Below are 23,158 nucleotides of genomic sequence, written 5' to 3' on the forward strand. Positions count from 1 at the left end.
ACCTTTTCGGCCACGTTAGACTTAGAATCAGACGTTCCCTTTCAGTCCCCCCCAATTCGTCATTCCACACAGACTTAGACCGCGAGCAAGAGAGCTCGTCCTGCGCCTCATTAATCAAGGAGTGTTTGAACAATCAGATTCTCAGTATAGAAATAACATATTATTTGTTTTAAAACCAAATTCCAAAACTGAGCTAAGGGCCGTTTTTGATCTCAGGGGCCTTAACTCCCGTTCCAGAACATTAGCTTCTCCTTTAGAAGATATACAGGACGTTCTAGAGTCTCTTTCTGACTCAGTTTGGTTCAACTCCTTTGATTTACACTCCAGTTTCTATCAATTAGACTTAGATCCCAAGGACAGACCGGCCACTGCGTTCTCCATTAAGGGTCTTTCTCTCCCTTTCAATCACCTTCAGTTGACATCTGTTCCTCAGGGTTTCAAAAATGCCTCCATTTTACTTCAACAAGCTCTTCAAACCATTTATAGGGACATCTTCCCCAACAATATTACATCATTCGTTGACGACATGTATGTCCACGCAGATTCATTCGATCAGATGATGATTGTACTTCGTGCCTTCTTTCAGCAAGCCGCCAAACATTCTCTGCTCTTTAACATTAAAAAATCAGTTCTCGGATCAAAAAGAATTAAATGTTTAGGCCATATTATTGACAATCACACTCTACAACCTGACCCTGATAAGATTTCAGCTTTAGCTCAGGCACCCAGACCGGCCACTCTCAAAAGCCTCAAAAGCTGGTTAGCCAGTGCAAATTTTTTCCGACGTTTTGTCAAAAATTTTTCCATCATTCTTGCACCCCTTTATCAGGCTCTGTCAAACAATCCTAAAAAGCTCATCTGGACTCCTGAGCGCGTTCAAGCGTTTGAAACAATGCAGAAACTTCTAACCTCACCCCCCGTACTTGCTCTATATTCAACCCGCAATACACACCACATTCTCATGACAGACGCCGCATCAGTAGGCGTCGGGGCGGTGTTATTACAGAAAGATCTCACTACTAACGTTGTGCAACCTGTTTGCTATGTCTCTTCCAGACATCCCAAAACCGTTTCCCCCCTTCCCATCTTCCATCAAGAATTATATGCAGTGTACTTTTCTCTTCGGAAATTAGAAAAATATTTGTTAGGCCACCATTTCACCCTAGTTACTGACAATATTTCTCTTCTTGCCGTTCGGAAAACAATTGTTCCATCCCCAAAAATTTTGAGATGGTTAAACTACATTAATACATTTGACTTTACAATCAAACATGCAAAAAGCCATCAGAACCCCATAGCTGATTATCTTAGTAGGCATCCTGCTCCTCTTACGCAAGACACGATAGACATGGACAATGAAGTTGTGCCTGATTCTGTACTTCTAACTATCGATAACAACTTGGATCTATCTCGCCTACAGGGTGAAGATAAATTCTTCTCCAAAATTATCGAGACTCTTAACAAACGAGACGAGACAGATCCTTCATTCCAACGTCTCAGCAAACAATACGTTATTCAGAAAGGCATACTTTACAAAAAACTGTATCGAGTACCTAACTCTCGATTACTGCTCTGCGTACCTGACAGTCTTAAACCAGCTTTATTCGATGAGTATCATGACTCAATGACTCACATAGGTTTTACCAAGATGTATTGGATGTTGCGATACAAGTATTTCTTTCCGCGCCTAAAATCATGGCTAGCTCAGAAACTTAAATCATGTAAAGGCTGCGCCATCTTTAAACGCAATTACATGCCTAATAACCCCACAATTCAGCGTTTTCCTCAGTCAGGCCTATTTGAAACCTTTTCTTTGGACCTAGCAGGCAAGCTAATACCCAGCGATCCCGAAGGTTTCCAATACTTTTATGCAGCTACGGACCACTGTACTGGATTCACCATTACTCATCCCATAACAACTCCAAACAGCGACAACTTCATCAATTTCATCACAAACCATATCATTCTTCCATATAATACTCCTCGCACAATCTACTTAGATCTTCAGAGTTCACACCGGTCTACCGTATCGTTAAAATTTCTCAAGTCTCTTAACATAACAGTTAAGTACGGCCTACCCTATCAACATCGTTCTCTAGGCACAGTCGAACAAAGATTAGGCTCCTTGCAAACGAGTCTCAAATTTCTGTGCCAAGACAACCAGAAATTTTGGCCTCGCTTCCTTGCGCATGCCACTGCGGCTCTGAATAAATCACCCTTAACTTCCATTGGTCTCTCTCCTCATTTCCTCCTCTATGGCGTTCATCCCACCTTACCATTAGACAATTTGCTACATGTTCAACAAGAAACTTTGAATACTAATGATCGCCTACTTGCACTCAAAGAAATGAGGGACCTCGTTGAATTTCGAAAACACCAAGTTTTCACTGATCTGAAGAAGCGCATTGAGAAGGTCAAAAATCCAACACAGTTCTTCCCTGACAGTTTAGTTATGGTCTTAGATACCTCAACAAAACCTAACACTTGTAAGCCATTATCCCGTCTTTATAAGGGACCCTACAAAGTGATTTCGAATGTCTCGGCTGATGAGTATCTTCTAGATATTGATGGGAAGCCAACGGTCATTGCTAAGACCCGTTTGAAACTGTACATCCCACCTACAAACCCAGACCCCGAATTTGAGTATAAGTACAAGCGCTTCCTCAGTACCTCTAAATAGGATCCGACCACACATTACTTCAAAACCCAACTACCAATTACATTTCACGTTATGTTTTGATTATCTAATTTAACGTTCCTAGTGAAACATGATCCCTTTCTGTAGTACCACACTGGCAAAACTTCCGACTTTGTCTCTCGTTATGCCATAATTACAGATACAGGTAGGCAACACACATTACAGGCAATATTTCTCCCGTGCGGCATTTTTTTTTCTTCCGGTAGTTCATTATTATTGCATATGCTTCGTCTCCTGTTTTAGGCAACCCGCTGTACATGTACTATTTCTCCCGTGCAACAACTCCTAGTTACGCTCATAACAAACTCTACGCTTTTCCTTCTCCCCATAAGCAATATACCGGCATCATTCATTATTCACGTCATTTTTCTTTCCTAGACGCGTAAGGAAAGACTTTCCATCTCATTTCCTTCTTGCGTCCTTTTTCGGGAACGGCTGGTCCGACCCCACTTGATATCACTAAGGTCGCTAGGACGAAATGCTTTCTCTCATCCCACACCCATACATTACAGTCAATATATCACAATTATGTGACTTTTTTTCTCTCTCTTCTTTCAGGTTTATTCTCTCCATCCTATTTGTATCAGCTTCAGGCACGTTCATGCCACAAGGCGTACAGTTTGTTAATGGCATTGACTATATTCCCCTTCCCCAAGCGATCCCCTATTCCCAAACCTTTCCTTTAATCTATAACATTTCAACACCTACCTTTCAGTCCATCAATTCAACCATAGAATGCAAAACTAATACTTCCCGGTTGTGTACCCATTTTCAAGATTTTCTATCCTCAATAAATTCTCTGTCTAATGACATTCAAACTTCTACATACTTGGTTAAATTTCTTTCTAACGGAACCCCTTCTTCAAGGACTCCAAGACCCCAAAGAGGTCTTTTTAACTTCATCGGATCAGCATTAAACTTTCTCACAGGAGTTGCTACTGAAGACCAAATACATTGAACTAAAATTAATTCCGAACAACTAAAGACACACGTACAAGAGCTTGAAAACCATGAATCTGTTCTCAGTTCTAAATTTTCTGATATTTCTCATCAGGTTGCAACACTTGCTGAACAAACTTCTTCTTCCTTCAAAGATGTGCAAACAACGGTTTCTGCTCTCATTGCCGATGAGACACGCCTACTTGAAGCCATGCGCACGGATCACTCCTCTTTTGTTACTTTCTCTAAAATGTATTTAAAATTTGACAACGCGATCCTCCTTATGCTTCGTCAGTTACTTTACTTAATTAATTTTAACGACATTTTTGACCAATGTAAAGAAAACCGGTTATCTCCTCAAATCATACCAGTTCATCAGTTACATTCTGACTTACATGATTTTAATCTCAAATTGGTTTCAAAAAATTTACGCGTCAATCCCGTTTTGACAGCACCGATCATTTACACCCTACCCCTTACCACTTGCTATTTCTTTCCCGATCATATCATTTTACACGTAAAACTCCCTGCTATTCCCCTCCATACGCTACCACGTTTATTTAAATTAGTTCCCTATCCGGTTGCGTCAGCTCAACAAAATTGCTATTTACAGCTTCCTTCCAATTTTGTTGTCTTCATGGATAATCAAGCTATCCCTTTTTCTCCGGCTGATCTTACATCTTGTTCCTTCTCATCTAAACATTTCTTGTGCAAAATCCCTACTATTTATAATCATACAATAGCTTCTTGTTTACACACTTTGAAATATCAACATATATCGGGCTTACTAAAAAACGCCTGTTCTTACAGCTGCACCCTCACACAACAGTTTACCATCACCCAAGTAGACGATCATCAATTTATTTTAACCCGACCACCCAACAACCTTCATTATCTTTTCCTTAATGGCACTGCCACGCCATTATACATTAATAATTCTTTAAATCTCCGTGTTACTTTACCCTGTGACACAAGCCTCCATTCAGGAATTATCGAACTCATACCCCGCTCTCATTTCTGTCTTCCGACCACAATCATTCCTGTCCATTTAGTCCTTCATCATATCCATATCATTGATTCCGATTTACTCCTCTTACCCGCTGATAGGATTCTCCCTTATAACTCCCTTCAAAATCTTCCCCTTAATTTTAGCCACCGCATAACACCAATCACAGCTACCAATTCTTCCTATAAACCGCCAACTTGGCTTTCCTGGCTTCCCACGGACGACTATCCCACCATCTCTATCTCCTTCTCTCTCATCCTGTTTTCCCTCTCTATGATGAATACCCTCTTCATCTATATTTTACATCGTCGTACACACCAGTTACCTTTAACACCTACCACAACTCAGCCACCCGAACTAATTCCCCTTAACTCACGTTAACTCTCCTTCCGCATCTCTTCCTAAAAAAAAAAAAAAAAAAGACAATCTGAAAACTAAATCAAACAACTTTTTGGTACTTACCTCGTACCCTGTCCTCCGCCATTTGCATTCCTCGTTCTAGATATCTTAACAAATCCTCTCATTATGATGTTAATAAAACACAAACCCACCACCACACATTCGCGGACGGCATACATTAATTGCCATTGCTACTCGCGTCTCCATTCTTTTTTCTTAACACCCGTATACAAGCTCCTTTTGCTCACGACTGGCAACCTCATGCAGTTTCTCCCGAATCATTTGTCTTCCAGGTCAACTTACGGTACCTTGGCCAGGAATAAACTACGTCTCACTAATATGTATATATATATATTTTCCTTCTGTCCTACTTAATGGCAAATTCACTCTTCATTTCTATACTTCTTCTACTATAACGGAATCTTTCGCTATCCACGACCATACTTCCGTACACAGCACACACAGTAATAGTAAACATGATCATAAAAAAAAATCAATAAATAAATAAATAAATAAAAATAAAATAAGGGGCTCGTCTCTTACAATTTTTTTTTCTCTCTTTTCTTTTAGCATCCTCTTCTTTCTGGTTATACCCGGTGTTGCAGCTGGCGACTTTATTCCCATATCTTTATACATTGCAATCCCCCTCATCTTTCTCTTCTTTATCATTGGTGGCTTCTTTTACATCAAGTTTTTTTTAACTCATAAATTTCGTCGCTCCTTTACCCACCCAACGCCTACCAGCCACACTTACACCGTATCTTACACACCTCCCGCTGCTCCGAACCCAATCTATCTTCCTCTTTTTCATACCAATAACGTCACACACCCCGGAATCTCCGTATCTCCCTAAAGATTTATCAGGTGCCTTCTTCATTACAGTTCGCCATTATACATATTTTTACGTTATCCCTTTTGTTCCTTGTACGTTACTTTTGCAATTATCTCTTCTCCCTCTTTTCTTTCTTTTAGTCCTTAAAAAAAAATATAGGTTTTCACAATGGTCTTTAACAAGTAATTCAGTGCCTCCTGTCATGTAATTTCTTTTCCGCATCCGGCCTATTTTCACAAACGCACCTGGGATACCCATCATCTTGCTACCCGTTTCCATGGATGATGCCTACCAAGTCGCAGTTTCCTTTTCTGGATGATGGACCTCTCGACTTCCAGACCACAAGATGCTGTCCATTCTGGCTCAAGGATCAAGCCTTCCAGATAGCGGACTTCCAGGAGATAGCCCTTGACTCTCGACGTGCTGCACCACCACGATCAGGATTTCCCGAGTTCCAGCCTTCCCGGATACACTATTGGGATCACGCTCGACATCTACACGGATCCAGCAGTTTTAGTGATTTTTTTTTTCTCGTGTGTGTGTTTACTAGTGCCTCCTTCCTCTAGTGTTTTTGTTTCTTTCTTTTGTGCACCAGCCTCATGGTTATAAAAGTCAAACGATGAAAAATTTTAAGGGATTCCATGTCACTGGTTCTCATGAACAGTTGACCATTGTACTTTATTAAAAGGGGGATTATTATATTCCCAAAATCATCAAACGATGAAAAGTTTAAAATTATTAAACACTAATATACATCGTGATTTCTCCTTGTGAAAATTCTATCAAGATTAACAATACGATACAACCACGAAAAACAACACGTCCTACGCAAACGGATTTTTCAGTGGCATCAAAACATAAAAACCTTCAAAGTGATAATATCAAGCTTATTCAAGGTGATGGTGTCCAAAACATATTAGTTAAAATCTTCAAGGTGTCTATTTTAAATTGAAAAAAAACATATTTTCCAGAATAAACAGTGCCTTGTTAAAACTAAAACAGTTTTTAGTGATACTATAAAACCAGGCATTTTTAAAAATTATCATCATTCGACCTACACCTGCTAAGAGTGTGGTATGGTACAATTATTCTGCGTCCAGAGGAACCACCCAGGACTGACAGCGGTGATGGAAGGCCTGTGTTTGTGAGTATGAGCTTTGCGCTGATGAACTTTTACATGACATAAATGTCGTGAGGGGAGGACTACAAGACATTATAAACACACGAGAGTATCAGGGATTTCTCCTTGATAGACCCTACCATCGTACTACTTATATTTCACATCATGATATTGTAAATATTGTTTGTATCGTTTACATTTATGGTGACGGTTTTAATAAATACCACAAATATATGACACTTGTCATTTTATTAAAATTCTGACTACTTAACGTGACAGTTTATTGTTGCTACATTCAGTAACATAATTAGTATCATATTATTAGTAACATATTAAACATATTAGTATTTACGTTTGAACGAACAGAAGAGCGTAAAAATCAAAGCAAGTATTCAGAATACTGTGTTATTTGCGTCACTGTTTAAAAAATTGCTCATGTAGCCTTGTATCTGTACCTCACATATGAAGAAGAGAGCGGCGGAAGAACGAACATCAACAATTACTAAGACATATAGGTAAGTATAGGTAAGTATATATAATAGTTGTAATAAGGTATAAGTAATTTTGACACTGAAGCTTCTCGGCATGTTTCTAATATTTACTCTTGCAACTTCTCCAAAAGTTATTTTAGAACTTCAGATGTGGAACTTTTCTTAAATGGCATCCTAGCTAGCACACAAATACATAGTCCATTTTTTATTTATAGTGTAACACAATTAACCGGTCGTATTTAAACAATATTCCGTCTGTCTTTACTTTCTCGAGGGAAAGAATAACATTTTTTTCTGTTGATGTTTAAAATGAATTTATTTTCTTCTCTCCAGGAAGAAGATTGCTAAGGGAAATTACTGTAGTGAAACTGCATCTGTTGTGTCCCTTTTTTTCGTGCCGTCAAACACTCTATATATAACCACGACGGCAAAAACTTTTATTGAGGGATGAAGGCGTTGACACCAGTAGAATTCTTGTGAGTTATATTTTAGTAATCAAGAAAATAGTATATCATTTCCTACTTTCTTCTTTCAATTTTTTTTTTTTTTTTTTTTTAAATCGTGAAAATCAGATATGACAATAGTAATAGAGGTAAGAATATTAATATTAAAGCATTTTCTTTAGAATGTCTGTGTTATTTCTGTCTTCAACAGGTTTTCGGCACTGTTGGAACTTTGGAGATTCTTTGTCAGTGCGACAGGATTGTAATGGATGGGACACTTAAGACTGTACCTCGCCTTTTCTCCCAAATGTACACCCTGCACGGAAAATATTTCGGCCAGGTATTTGTTCTCCTCTTCTGTATATTTCCCAGTAAAAAGCAAGAGTCATATGTAAGATTACAGGGGGTAATCAGGGAAGAAGCTGAGAAATTTCGACTGCGTTTCAAATTGAAAGAAGTTTCTATTGATCCTGAGAAAGTAGCAATCAATGCTGTAAAGTATTTCCTGGTTAAAATCAGAGGATGTTCCTTCCACTTCTCTCAGTCTGTTGGAGGAAGGTTCAGCAGTTAGGACTTTCTCAATTGTACAAAGAAAGCACTGAAGTGGAAAGATGGATTCGACATGCAGCAGCACTATCTCTGGTACCAACTTCCCATTTAGATGTAGTGTTTGTACGTTTGCAAGAAGATGCGCCTGACGTTCTATGTAAGGAGGAGTTCCATGATTATCTTGTAGACAATTGGCTGGATGATGGTGATACGTTATTCTCTCTGTAAGTATGTTTTCCTTCCTACATAAATAGATGGCGTTTAGTGCAAGTTTTTTTTTTTTTTTTTTTTTTTTTTTTTTTTTTTTTTTTTTAGTTTTAAACCATTAATTAAGCTATTCCGAGCACTCTATAGCATAGCATTTTCCCCATTAACACCTCATGTAAAGTGTAATATAGATTTTCTTGCGACGTGCATGTATTGAAGATTCTGCATACACTGCTTTGTAAATTATCAAAAGAACACATTCTTTTGATTTACAAAAGAAATAAATTAGGTTCACCCAAAATTTTGCTTCGACTTTCTAACAGATTCTCCTGCAATCCTTTGAATTTTTAATGTGCTAATGATGTATTTTTACCTATTTGTAGTGACTTGTGAAATCACTTGGAAAACGATCAAGAACGAACGACTACCAATGCAGGACAGTGGCACGTCAAATTACGAAGAAAGGCACAAGCAACGTGAAAATGAAAGATTGCGAGTACTTTTTTAAGTGGGTTATCAGAAAACACTTAGAAAGCTAAAGTAGGGACGGTTTGACGACAGGTTTCACCGCCTAAAAGATAGACTTAAGAACAGTGAAATTGATGTAATTTCATATACTGATGCTGTTTCATATTATATCCACATAGAAACTTGATATGCTATTTCGGGTGTGATAATAAAATTTATGTTCTTCTAAGATATTTGAGTTTAATTTGTCTGGAATAGAAGAGACGTTGCAGTTGAGAATAAGATAAATCCCTCTTTGTTACAGAAACAGAGTGAAAATTCCCTTGTATGTTATAAGGTCAAGCAGGAAAAGGCCAAACGGGAATTCCCTTTCCGCCTTAAGATAACATTCTTATCGGTTGTATGGCAAAATGTTTTGAGGGCATAAAGCGAAACGGAAAAAGGCCAAACGAGCATAAATTAGTATACTAAAATATATTATAAAAAGCGATAGAAAGATTCAGAGAACATAGACATACAAAGTTTGATTTATAATCTGAGTTGGTAGTTTCCTTTTTTTTTTTTTTTTTTTTTTTACTCTAAAGTTTTGTGTTTCCCATCGCTAGATTTGCTATCGGTACGATTTTTCTAACATTGACCCATGTTCTTTTATTTTACCAAAGATAATTTGGGGTTTTAGCTTTAGTGAAAATGGCAAAACTGCTCTTGTAGAGCAACCTGTAAAAAAAAAAAAAAAAAAAAAAGTATGTACCTAGGTATAATAAATTGAGTTCTTTTCCTTTTTTGACTTGTAAGATATACTATTTGAGGGCCTTATGTTTGTAACTATTTTCTCGTAATGGTTGTGACATAGTTTAGATGGATCTCATAAATTGAGTGGCCTAAATTGTATATTGCACATCTGATATACAGGGTTGTCAAGGGTGTGAAAACGATGGAATAAATTTACAACACTACCAAAACTATGAAATCGAAGTTTATTAGTGTGATGCATGACAGAGTGAAAATATTCCACTTTACATGAGAGCCTCTGCGACCATTTTGGAAGGTATCATATTGGATTTTAATTAATTCAGTGAAATGGGAACTTTACGATCCGATACTATTGTTGAAATAAGGTGTGATTTCGTAACGATAGTGTGGTAGTTTCCTCTCTGCTTGTTTGCATCCTGAACAAAATTATGATCACAAATTTATTAATAGAATGACAAGTTTTTGTATATGTTCTAGATCTATGTGATCAAAATTTCGTTAACAAGAATATAGAAAACAATCTTGTTAATGTATTTAAAAATCACACTTTATTTCAAAAATAGTAGTGTATCGTAAAGTCTATATTTCATTTAATAAACTCAAATCCAGTATGACAATTCCAAAATGGCCGTAGAGGCTCTCATGTAATATGGAATATTTGCACTCTGTCCTGCATCACCCCAAAAGCCTCGATTACATATTTTTAGTAGTGTTCTAAAGTTATTTAATCATTTCCACACCCTTGGAAATCCTGTATATTTAGGGAATATGCAACCAGCGACACAAACCACTGTTTCAATTCTCCTACTGATGTAAATGCTTCAGTAGGAGACAAAAAAATGCATAACATTTTGTGATTTCAGCAAAACGTTTAACTGCATAATGGATTTTATGCACACAAGTGCATCAATTAGCACAGTTTTCATTATGCATTTAGTTGCATCCTTAAAAATTATGCATCTAAACGTTTTGCTGGAGTCACAAAAGTTATGCTTTTTTTGTGTCAACTAACGCGTCTGTGGTTCTGTGTGTAGCCTTCGTCTAGGTGGGGCTCGCCCCAGATCGCCAATCTGGTCGGCATACGGCCGTAGCACATGTTCCAACGTGGTACTGTGGCACAATATTTCACGTTCTTCCTTCTGCCTTTCATTTGTAGAATTGGATTGAGCTAAGACTGTGTCACGAAATTCAAACACCTCGTAAGGCATTTTAATGAACCAGCCCCACCTTTTTTCCTTCTTTTCTACGTTGTGAAAAAAAAGTTCAAATAAATATTGAATTATTTTAAATGAAAAATCAAACTACTAACTTTCATGTTTCTAACCGCAAGGGATCCCGAGATATGGCATCTTATAATAATAATAATAATAATAATAATAATAATAATAATAATAATAATAATAATAATAATAATAATAATAATAATAATAATAATAATAATAATCCCACCCCTTTTCTTCCCTTCTAGGTAAAATATAAAAAATGTTGCTATACGTATTGAATTATTTTAAGTGGAAAGTCCATATACGAAATTTCATGTTTGTAACCTTCAAAGATTCTTAGATATTGATATCTTATTATAATATTTGCAATCGCCGCCACTTTTTCTTTCCATCTCTTTTTTCTCCGTTTTACTATAATATCAAAAAAAAAGTTGAAACGCGTGTCAAATTATCTTAAATGAGAAATCCAAATGCCAAATTTCAAGTCTCTAGTCGTAACGGATTCGAAGAGATGGCCATCTTATTAAAGTAATTTCCACCCCATTCTCCCTTCCTTTCTACGAATTTAAAAAAAAAATCCTTCCTTAGTAATACCCTACGTAACAAATCTTATATACTGTCCTAATTTCAAGTTTCTAGCTTAAGGGTCTTCACTACAGCGAAATTAAACTACCGCTAATTTTAGACTTTTTTTAAAATATCTTCAAAACAAATAAAAATATTGGAAAAACAGAAACGTAGTGAACTAGACAATACGATTTTGCATGTGATACCTTTACCACAATTCACCTATCTGCTTTTGCTAAACCGATATTTACAGAACCCGCAAAAAATGCTAAATCTATCTACAGTTGCAAATCGAAAGCAGATAGTTGAGTTGTGATAATGGTATCACATGCAAAATCGTATAATCTAGTTCACTACGTTTCTGCTTTTCGAATATTTTTATTTGTGTCGAAGATATTACAGAAAAACACTAAAATTAGCGGTAGTTTAATTTCGCTGTAGTGAAGAACCTTAAGTGGTTTGGCCTGTACGAAGTTACTCACTCAGGATTTCGTCTTTTATGTATGAATTACAATAACAAACTTGTGTTATTTCTCAAGAAAATATGAAATGCCATTTGAAGTCATAATAAATCCCTGGTCCCTTCCTAATGTTTCCGTGTTGAACCGCAAAAGTCACGGCTCTCTTTGTTGATCTAGTAGCTAGCGAACGTATCTTTGATCTTTGATACATGACGTTCTGTGATTTGATCCCCGGTGAATGAGCATAGAAGGCACTATAGTGGTTCAGATCCAACTTTAAACTCTAGTCCTCGTTCTGTAAAGCATCGCTTTTGGCAAACGACGTAAATACATATTAATCAATCAACCAACTGAAAAGTCTCAGTTTCAGAGAGCTTCCCGGTAAGGAGCGCTGAAGATTCTACATTTCTCTTTATTCAAGGTAAAGGTACTTGAAGTTTCAGGACCCGAATTCCATTCCCATATCCTTTTTCTAGGACACAATTTTAAAATATACGTTTTTAGTTCAAAGATTGAGTCGTCTTACCCTCCTTCTTACAGCTGTTTGTCCAACGAATGAATCATATTCTCGCTCCTTTGGGGCTTATGATGACCGCCCCAAGGAACTAGGTAGAAACGTATTCACAATTCAAATATGTCTGTATTAAGTACTATTAAGTACCACACATTTTGATTAGACTCTGCTACGCTTGTCACACATATTGGATCGGTCGGGAAAAAGACCATGTTAGTATTTCCCAATGATAAATGCTGAAAGTTCAAAAAACCCTTTGGAGGGGGCGGTCGCCCCCTCCGCCCTCCCCGTGGATCCGCCAGTGATTGCAGAAGGAATATACTGAAACCATGATCAGGCTTATTATAGGAAATTATCCACTTACATAATGTTAATACCAAGGATGTAACTTGTGGGGGGCAGGGGGGCAACTGTCACCCCAGGAAAGCTCCTCGCCGTTCGAGAGGGGCCCATTTTTAGACAAAAGTTTCTTACTCCCTATACGATACGAACATGAAATTATAAATGAAGTATCAAACAGGTTCAATACATTACATAAACAAAGCAGCACACAAACGGTGAATAAAACAAAAATGAGTCGTAGGCTCATTTCAATATAAAAGAAATGTCTACTATCAGGGGCCATAGAAATAATATTTATTCTTATGGCTTTGAGATTTGTCAATATTGTCCCCTTAATATAATTTGTCATGTATGGAACGGGCCCAGCGGGAGGGCCCACAGGTTCCAGGGGGCACATAAAGAGTAAGAGAAAGATGGGAAGAGGGATCCAATAATTAGAAAAACAACTTTTCTAAGGGGCCCGAATACGCTTATTTAATGCTTGCCCCCCCCCTTCCCCAAGAAAAAATCTAAGTTACGACGTTGATTAATACTGTTGGAAATTCTTAGCAGTTAGTTGCTATTTATTTCCGAATAATGAGTAGATTTCCGACTGGTCTTAAACGTGAAAAATATTCAGTGCTTCATACATCCAGAGATAGCTATGTTTATTATATCTTTTTCTACCGTGCTTCCGAAACATTTATTATTATTATTATTTAGGAGCCATGGCGGTAGAACCAGGGGCGTCATTTAGGGGAGGCAGGGAGGGGCATTTGCCCCCCCCTGAGTTTGAGATGTATATAGATTTTATCAATAGAATAGTAGTAAATCAGTGAGAAACGCGAAATTTCACTAATATCAAGGGGTCTTGCTCCTCCCAAACAAAATCTGAAATGACGCTCCTGGGTAGAACGCTCGCCTACGGCGCTAGAGACCCCTAATTCGACTCCAGGTCAGTGAATTTGTGACGGACAACATCGTGTTCGTGCGTTTTCTCTAACTTCTTCCATTTTCTTACACATTTTCATTTCACTAATTAATTTCACAATTATTCACTTCCTTTAATCACCCGCCGCCTTTATTCTAAAGAGCATAACCAAGAGAGATAAATTTAACTTCATTTATTATGTTTTTTTTTTCCTGTTACTATCTATATCTGGAACTGTAAAGGCCAATATTTCTTCCCGTTAATTTTACTTCTACAAAATAGACAGATATTATGTTTCACATAAGACAGTACAGAACTTTTGGCCATTAGCCCATAAGCGATTTGTTATTTAATTTATTATATATATACTTACATTCAAGGGACCACTTATGAATTTCATTAAGAAAGTCGTCGGGCATTTCATTTTTGTCGTTCTTGATGAATTTCATTCTGAAAAACAAAAGTAAATAACATATATTAGTGTTATATATAGTGGCGTATTTAGGGAGGGGGCCTTCCGAGGTTAAGCCCCTCCCGACATCTTACTTACTATAGTTAAGTATATGAAATATCTGGCAGAATTTTCACATTTTCAGGCCAAGCCCCCTCCCCCGAAAGTTAGCAAAGCCCCCCGAAACAAAATCGTAAATACGCCACTGGTTACATAATATTGGCGTAGAAACATACGCCATATGGAAATTGTAGTGGATATTCTTTGAATTTCAGTTTAAGCAGAAGAGCTCCTTCGTGGCTAAGCGGTTAGCGTACGCGCCTTTGGCGTCGGAGACCCGGGTTCAATTCCCGGCGGGAACTCATATGGTTCGGATTCCACGTTAATCAGTAGGTTCACGTCTCATATAGCCTCGCTGCTGAAAGGGACGCTAAACTAAAATCAACTCAACTCAAGTTTAAGTAGAGAAAAGTGAAAATGAAGTCTTTAAATTTTACGTTAAACGCTTATGCCGGCTAGGCTAAAGGAGATGGTTATGATGACAAATGAATGAAATAGTAGAATGAAGTGAGTGGGAAGAAACGGGAAAACCCCGCGTAAACCCACGCACACGGGGTTTGTCTACCACAAACTTCACTTGGTGCGAGCTTGGATCGAACCAAGGACCCCATGCACCAGAGGGGAACTCTCTACCACTAAGCAACCGCAGCCCCTGTTTTTGATAGAGGGTTACGGATTGACATACAATGTATCACTAAGACGATTAGTCAATTGCATGACTCCGCTTCTTGCTATCTATTCTGCTCTATCGTAATCCTCAGTTGATTTCTATCATGGTTCATTTCTACTACTTCCAGTTTGAATTTCCACTCCATTAACGAACTAACTTTCACATTCTACATACTAGTCAAAATTGATAATGACCTATCAAGTATTTCTTCAGATTTTTTCACTGGCGGGCGGACACACGAACAGGGTGAATATGTAAAGGAGTTTTGGTAGTCCAAATGAGTGTGAAATTCACACCAGCTTAGTGTATTGTTTGCAAGAGATGTTGGGGGAGGTTTCTCTTTTATACATTTCTTTTTTAAATTTACCTATATGTGCATAAAATAATTTTGCAAGTCGTAAACTCTAGTTCTATGATTTAATTGAACAGGATATTTAACTATGTCATTATCAACATCAACATAGGTATTCTACATTATTGGCTACATTATTCTACATTATTAGACGAAAATCAAGGTACTCATTGAAATAATCCTTCTTTTGTCCAGCTAAAGCAACAGTACTTGTCTTTCACATCAATATTGGTAAATGTTTTTGAATAAATATAGAACTACTAATAGCGCAAATAATGTACCCAAAAAAGAGCTAATACACGTTTAGTAATATGGACGAATCATAACTACTGCAAACTGATTCTAATTGACCAGTGACGTGTCTTATGGCCAGTGGCCAAGAATCATCTCAGTTAGTATTCAATAATTTTCAGCTGAGAGTTAATTAAATTTTACTTTATACTTTGTGAAAAATGAGGTGTTGAAACAACACAAAATGACTACCACTTTAGCGTGTTACTTGTGTGTTAATTCAGCACCAAGCACGTCGCCTTCCGAGCATATCAGCAATAACTAGTTACTACCTGAGAAAATTTGTATTAGTATTTGTCGTTTAATATGAGGAAAGCTTTGCGAAATATATTTGGCACATACTCCAAGTAATAGATAATGTTTTATGTTTTCTGTAATCGGTCACAATAATATTGTTGTAAACTTGTGGATCGTCTGACAACATTTACTTGGGCAATAGTCCTGCCATCTTCTGTTCATAAGTGTTAAGACACAAGAATAACAGATAAACAAAATAGATGGAAAAACCGCTATCTGTGTAACTGCTGTCAGATGATTCACAGATTTACAACAATATTATTGTGACTGATTACAGGGAACATAGAATGTTATTCGTTATTTGCCACAAATGCAAAATATATTTCCCTAAGCTTTGCTCATACAAAACAATAAAAAACTATGCAAATGCACACATTCTGTAAGAAGGTATTTCTGATATGCCCTGAAGGCGATGTGCTTGGTGTTGAATTGACACATAAGTAACACGCCAAAGTGGTAGTCATTTTGTGTTGTTTCAACACCTCATTTTTTGCTGTGTAGGGTAGTAACAATAGGAACAAAATCACACTGGGCATCATAATAATGTTCAATTTTAGAATAGTATGAACAAGTATTTAGAACTATACTCAGTAGATGAAACATTCAAAGTCAAAAAAAAAAAATCTATTGCTGTGCAAATTTTAGTAATCTTCATGAATGTGAGAAAAAGTTTTTTTTATTATTATTATTATTTCTTCGCGGAGAAGCATCTTCCTTAGTTACGCTACTGGCTACAGCATAACGAAGAACATCTGACTTCAGTTCCGTTGAAACATCCCACTTTCGTTTGAGTGAAAAGTTTGAACAAAGAGACTAATAAAATAACTGCAAATGAACATTACATTTATACGACATCGTTAGTTATAATCGTATTTGATTACATGGAGTTGAAGTAATAAATAATACTGTGTGTATCCTACTCACTGCAGTTTATGGTTAAGAAAGTATTTCCCATGCATTTTCACTGTCATCACAGCGAAGAACAAGAAGGTATAAAAATATTTTTTTCTCTATACTATTACATAATAGCACTTTTAAAAATTGAACGAAGTATACTACAAGAATTTTTATTGCATTGTTAAATTATAGCGTGCAAATTTATTTTCCTTTCGCAATTTATTTTCCTTTTCCTAACGAGTGACTCACTAACATTCTCAGTGGAGCCTTTCGTATATAGGCTATAATAAATTGTTCGTCCTTAGTTTTGTCATAATCTCCCTTTCTTTAAACATACAGGGTGACTCTAAATTGTACATTCAATATCAAAGTGTTAAGCTGTCAAAATGTCAAGTCATATTTGAATGAAATTTCTACAATTCGAAAGAGGAAGTTTCTCTTTGTTTGTCGAAAATAACTGTCCTTTTTCACAACCGAGGCTATATCAGACGTGAGGCTACTGTTTAAGGTGAAATTCAGATCACCTTAATGAGTTCTAGAATGCTCTTACACCGGAGATCGAACCCGAGACCACGTGTGTCAAAAGCGCGAGCACTAGCTATTAGTCCATGGACAGAAGGGTAACAGGGAGAAGTTGGTATGTTTATGTCATCCGATTTGGAAGCACTGTGATAATAATACAAGTTCATTACAAAATGCAAAATAATTCCATTTACATCAAGTTTTCAGTTCACAAAATATTCACTGTGGCCCCCTTAGGCACTAAGTTGGCATTAAGTCGGTAATGGGAACTTACCTTGAGCCTAACGGGAGATAACGAGTTGGCCGGACATCTCACTTGCCTGCATCACTTCGTTCCCGCACACTTGCGTCATCTCACTTTAACCAAGCGACACTTGAACACTCCTTCTTCAGCAGAATCTTTCATTCAAAATACAGTTAGCCGCTTTAATAAATGAAATTCGAATGGAACATCCTTTTCAGCAGCGAGGTTATATGAGACGGGGATCTACTTCTTAACGTGGGATTGGAACCACACGAGTTCCCACAAGGAGTCGAATCTGGATATCCTAAGCCAAAGACGTGTACGCTATCCACATAACCACAAGGGTTCTTTAGCCATTTTCGAGCTATAACACTTCAAAATTGAATAAATATTTCACAAACACCCTGTCGTACTGCTTGGTTAAAGATTAGACAAGTATCTCTGCTATTGAAGAGGCAAGCCAATTCGATCAGGATTATAGGGTACCTGTCTAAGATAGTTTAATATTTTGAGGACTAACTAAAAGTTTTTCTCAAGGATTCTTCACAACACTCCATACAATGTTATTTTGCGGTTTCTTTGCCACCAATGTATTTCGCCCATTTTAGAATTCTTGATCTAATAGTACGTTGTCCCTACATGTTTCATTCCGCATGGCACAATTTTCTTTTTCTCTTCTTCTTCTTTACTTGGTTATGTCGTTAGTTTCGAGTAAGGTTGCCACCTGTCCTGAATTAGGCGGAAAAATCCAGAATTTTAAGAAAAAGCAGCATCTTGAAACACACCTGGGAGGAAGTATTATATGGTTCAAGGTTTGATATTCCATTATATCATGCGCCAGAATTTTTTAGTGACAATTCACATTTCCATCCCCAATGTTTACGTGCCTATGAGTATCGCGATGTCAATAGATTCTCTCGTTGGCATTTTTTGTGTTGGCAGCAGTGTTCATAGGTGTTAAGAAAATTTCCTTCGACTGACACAATTTTTTCCCTTTTTGTCAAATTTTCCCTAGTTTGTTGACAATCTATTTCTTATGACAGAAGTTATATGATAAGATTGATTTAATTATATTAAAGCCAGTGTCAACCACATTTGTTTCATTTATTTGTGTTTTGCTTGTATTTTTTACTTTTTCATTCGCTTCTTTTTATACAAAAAGTACGTACCAATGCACCCACAAACAATTGAAAATTATGGTACTTTGAACAGACACTAACACACACACCATCAAACACCACACACACCGAACATACACAAATTATTGCTATTGTTTTGCTTTAATTCTGAAAAACAAAGAAAAAGTTAAGCATTTATATTGGTCAATCTGTCAGCGAGAGAATTTCCCTGGGTTTTTCACGTTTTATCTAAATATTCCCTTTTTCCCTTTTTGCTAAATTTACCTATGAAATTTCCTTAGATTAGGGAAATTTCCCTCAAACTACGAACATTGGTTGGCAACAGTAAGATCACTCACTGCCAGTGATGAGTTCTTATTTGTTTGTAACCAGTCGTTCTTTCAGACAAAGTGTTCCAGTGGGCACACGTAGTATTCCGGGGGGAGGAGGGTACTGCTGGTATTATTTTATTTATTATTATATTATAGACGTATTATTTTGGTCTCGTCCGGGAAGACACTCTCAGAATTCCAAGGGGGCAGTGCAAGAAACGTCTGGGGAAACACTGTTTGTAACGGTTGAATAGCCACTGTTCAATAACCACCAATAAGATAATGCTGCTATGAATTCTCTGCTTTGAATGTTTTGGGCTTACAGTCTCATTGAAATTTCTGTTCATGATTCTGTATATTATTCTTAATCAATTATGTCATGTATAAGTTTTGGTATGAGGAATCAGTAATTTGCACATGTTCGATAGCTGTGTCCGTCCTTCTTTAACATAAGTGTTGTTCCTATGGGGGTCGAGAGGTCCTTGGCCCCATCCCGTCCCCTGAAGTTTGTTTGGACAGACATATTTGTATCAAAATCTTTATTGATGCCTTGTTAGGTAATATCTGTCAAACAGGAATCCCCCTGCCCCCCCCCCCCAAAAAAAATACTACTCTTTAAGATTGCCAAATGGCGCATCCCTAACTTCAAGGACCTAATACTGTAACCGTTTTCATCAACACAATCCAAAATTTGCGTTTTAATTTGCAACAATCGCGGCCGCATTGGTTGTAACTAACCGCTTGTTTCAATTGTTTTTCTTTGAGTTGAGTTGCAATTCGCAAATTATGCAAAGACTGATACAGAGAAAGCCTCATGTTTCGATTTAACTTTGAATTAAGTTTTAATTAGTCTTTTGATGGCTGTATTGATGCAAAAAGTAGCATTTCCCTTATTAGTAAGAATAAGAGAATTGAACGTAATTTGTACACAAGATTTTTATTTTTGCTTTTGTCTCTACTTTTGGTCCATAACTCTTTTATTTAGCCAATTTGAGAGTAAGTAAATGTGCTACTTAATATATTAGTCGAATGAATGAGAAACCCGCGCTAGAAGCACCGAGATTCGCGATGGTGCAGCTTCGATGCTAGAGTTTTCCTATTTCAAGTGTGTCCCTGCTGGTGCTGCTGTCGTTGTGTGTTTTTCGTACCTCTTTCGAAAGAGGAAGGACAAGTTACTGTGGATGATATCCTTCGATAGTTGGATGTTGGCAGAATTGCCACATTGAATTATTTCACGGACTTCGTTGTAGCCTATGATTTTCATTCGCCAAAACCACACGGCTGAATGAGAAATTGGTAACACAGTTGAGGTCATTCACTACTTTCCCTGAAACAAAGAGAAGGTTTCCCCCGTAAGAAGGCGGCGGGTGCGGGGCCGAAGGGTTTCGTATATTTTCCGTGTTACACTTAAAATAGAAGGGCTCTAGAAAGTGAAGTCCCTTTCTGAACAACAATTTGAGGTAGTCCAAGAAGATGAGACGATAATATGAATGAGGATCTCAACAGAAATGGGTTTAAAGGAGAATTTTAGAAAGAAGTTAAAGCTAATCATTATGTGCTTCTTCTACAACAACGGGTTATTGAATACAAATATTTGTTACCTTTTGAGAGCGGATATGAAACGGAAGCTTCAGGTTAAAATGAGATACGAACTCCTAACTATTACTCGATTTTTTCCCCCCAAGAATTAGTAAGTGCGCTGGGAACTGAACTTGGTATCACAGACTCAGATAGTGTAAGCGTTACTCGCTTAGTGATATATATTATAATTGCGGTTATGCTATAAGTTATATGGGATTAACATATTAAAAGACGTATACAAGAAGTATCATAGTCATAGCAATAATCAGCTTTTTCTTAAAAAAAAAAATCTAGATATTGATAATTCCTTTACAATCATTAAATATTTATGAACATTCTGGTTACAATGAAATGGAAAGAATCGAGTTTCGGAGAATGACTTTAATGCGTGTGAGCTACGATTATTCGTGTGTACAGAAATGTTCCAAGTATCGTATCACGACTAAGCATTGACAAATATGAAGTAACTACACACTTTATTTTTATGTTGTAGACTTGTTGATGATCGACTAATACAAGTCCTGTAGACGACACATTTCAATATTAGTAAATATAACTAATGTTGAAATCGGATCCAAGGTTGAACACGGAGTCCTCCTCTTACTATAGTCTAACGTCGCAATGCCACGACTTTGATAATCCAAGCCGTTTTGTTGTTCTTCCCAAGGATGTAATAAAATAGAGGATTTGCCCATACAACAAAATCGTGAAGCCATACGTCATTGCTTTGCCCACTCCGTGCCACTAAGATCGCAACGTTTCGAGTCAACAATCATAGTGAAAACGAGAGTAGCCAATCAGACGTTCCGGCTCCGATGAGGCGCGGATGTTTTGTGGCTTCATTGAGTTCATATGGTGAAGATATGTAAGGGTAGATCGTCTATTTTATAACATCCTTGGTTCTTCCACTAATGCTGATGTCATGCGCTTAATGTACTCGTGGTAAAATTAGTAAATACCTAGAATATAGGAATATGTTTCTACCATCATGTTTGTCAGTACATGAACTTACACTATGACACTGCGTAAAGTAGTTGACTTCGGTAGGCAAAATAATAATAATAATAATCAGAGACAAAAGTTCAAAGCAATTTTTAGAGATAAAGAATCCTTAAGTTAATCATAAATCAGTTTAGAAGTAACCAAAGCTTCCTTTCCCCACCCTTTACAAGTCATTTTAAAGAGTGGTGAACTAAAAGTACAATTATGAACAAAAGTTTAATAAATGAGTTTTACGTAGTTCGTGACATTATTATTATTATTATTATTATTATTATTATTATTATTATTATTATTATTATTATTATTATTATTATTATTATTATTATTATTATTATTATAGCAACGAATGAAAAAGTGCACTGGACTTGTGAAAATTTACTAAAATTACTTATATGGATACAATAGCATGTACATATCTTTTATTTTCTGATATAGACCTATGGGACGATCAGAGCACAAGGGAATCAAGTTCAATTACCAAATGTGTGAGAAAAAACAGACAATACGCTTGTGCGGTGCACTTAAGTAAATGGAAAAGTTAAATTTGCTAATTTTTAACATTGCGAGAGTTATTTACAATAGCTGGACATGAATCTTCTAAGCTCTGAAAGAAGCTTACAGATAGAGATCTTAAAGATGAAATATGTCGAAAAAGATCAAAAGTGTAATTGATTCCTTTGTTCTTTGCATTATAAGAATGATTTACAATATCTGGACATGAATCATCTAAGTTCTAAAAGAAGCTTGAGATAGAGATCTTAAAAATTAAGTATGTTCAAAAGGACCCAAGATGAATAGCATTTCCTTGTACACTGAACGCATTATATGTTGTACTATTTCCAACTTATTTTCTAATTTTAACTTTTTCATTATTTTCTAGTCTTCGTAAAGAATAATATCGTTAATAAAGAGGAAGAGTGGCTAAGTGTGTCTGAAACCTTACAGTTCTCTCTTCATAGCAGTAAAATACATTCCAAAAACTGCGAAGGAAGAATACCCTCGAGAGGAGACTTCACAGAGCTTCCTCGATAAAAATATATAACACTTACTAGACATCATGTTAACATCTTTTGGAGATGAGATAATCTGGAATTTTCTCACGTAAGTAAACCTAAATCTAATTAAATCAAATAGTACATACTATTTGTTTCAGCTGCGTTTAACATGTTGATTTGCTAAGACATAGAGCTAATAGATGACAGATTAAAGAATATTTAATGATATAAAATATTCCTTACCTTTCTACGAATTCTTTTGCTGTTTCATCAATAGGCTTGGAATAGCGATTCACTATCTTTGGTTGTAACACTGCTTGTTGGACTTTGGTTCGGAAGTTATACCAATCTTCTCCATGACTAGAAAGGAAATATCTTACTTATAGTCTTTGAGTTTAGATACAAGCATTTAAAATCTCAAATA

General features: G+C 36.7%; 1 protein-coding gene across 1 annotated transcript in view; it reads right to left on the reverse strand.

Annotated features, from left to right (window-relative positions):
- The window catches only part of LOC145669822 (uncharacterized), a 382,300-nt gene that overhangs the window by 112,925 nt on the left and 246,217 nt on the right, over positions 1-23,158 (reverse strand). The window contains exons 15-16 of the mRNA XM_081738166.1: positions 22,978-23,094; positions 14,296-14,372 (exon numbers count right to left, since the gene is read on the reverse strand). Of these exons, the coding sequence (XP_081594292.1) occupies positions 14,296-14,372; positions 22,978-23,094 (194 nt within the window). The remainder of the gene's footprint in view (positions 1-14,295; positions 14,373-22,977; positions 23,095-23,158) is intronic.

This window comes from Thermobia domestica, chromosome 14 (genome assembly GCF_964235325.1).
Source record: "Thermobia domestica chromosome 14, izTheDome1.hap1.1, whole genome shotgun sequence".
NCBI classification, from domain to species: Eukaryota; Metazoa; Arthropoda; class Insecta; order Zygentoma; family Lepismatidae; genus Thermobia; species Thermobia domestica.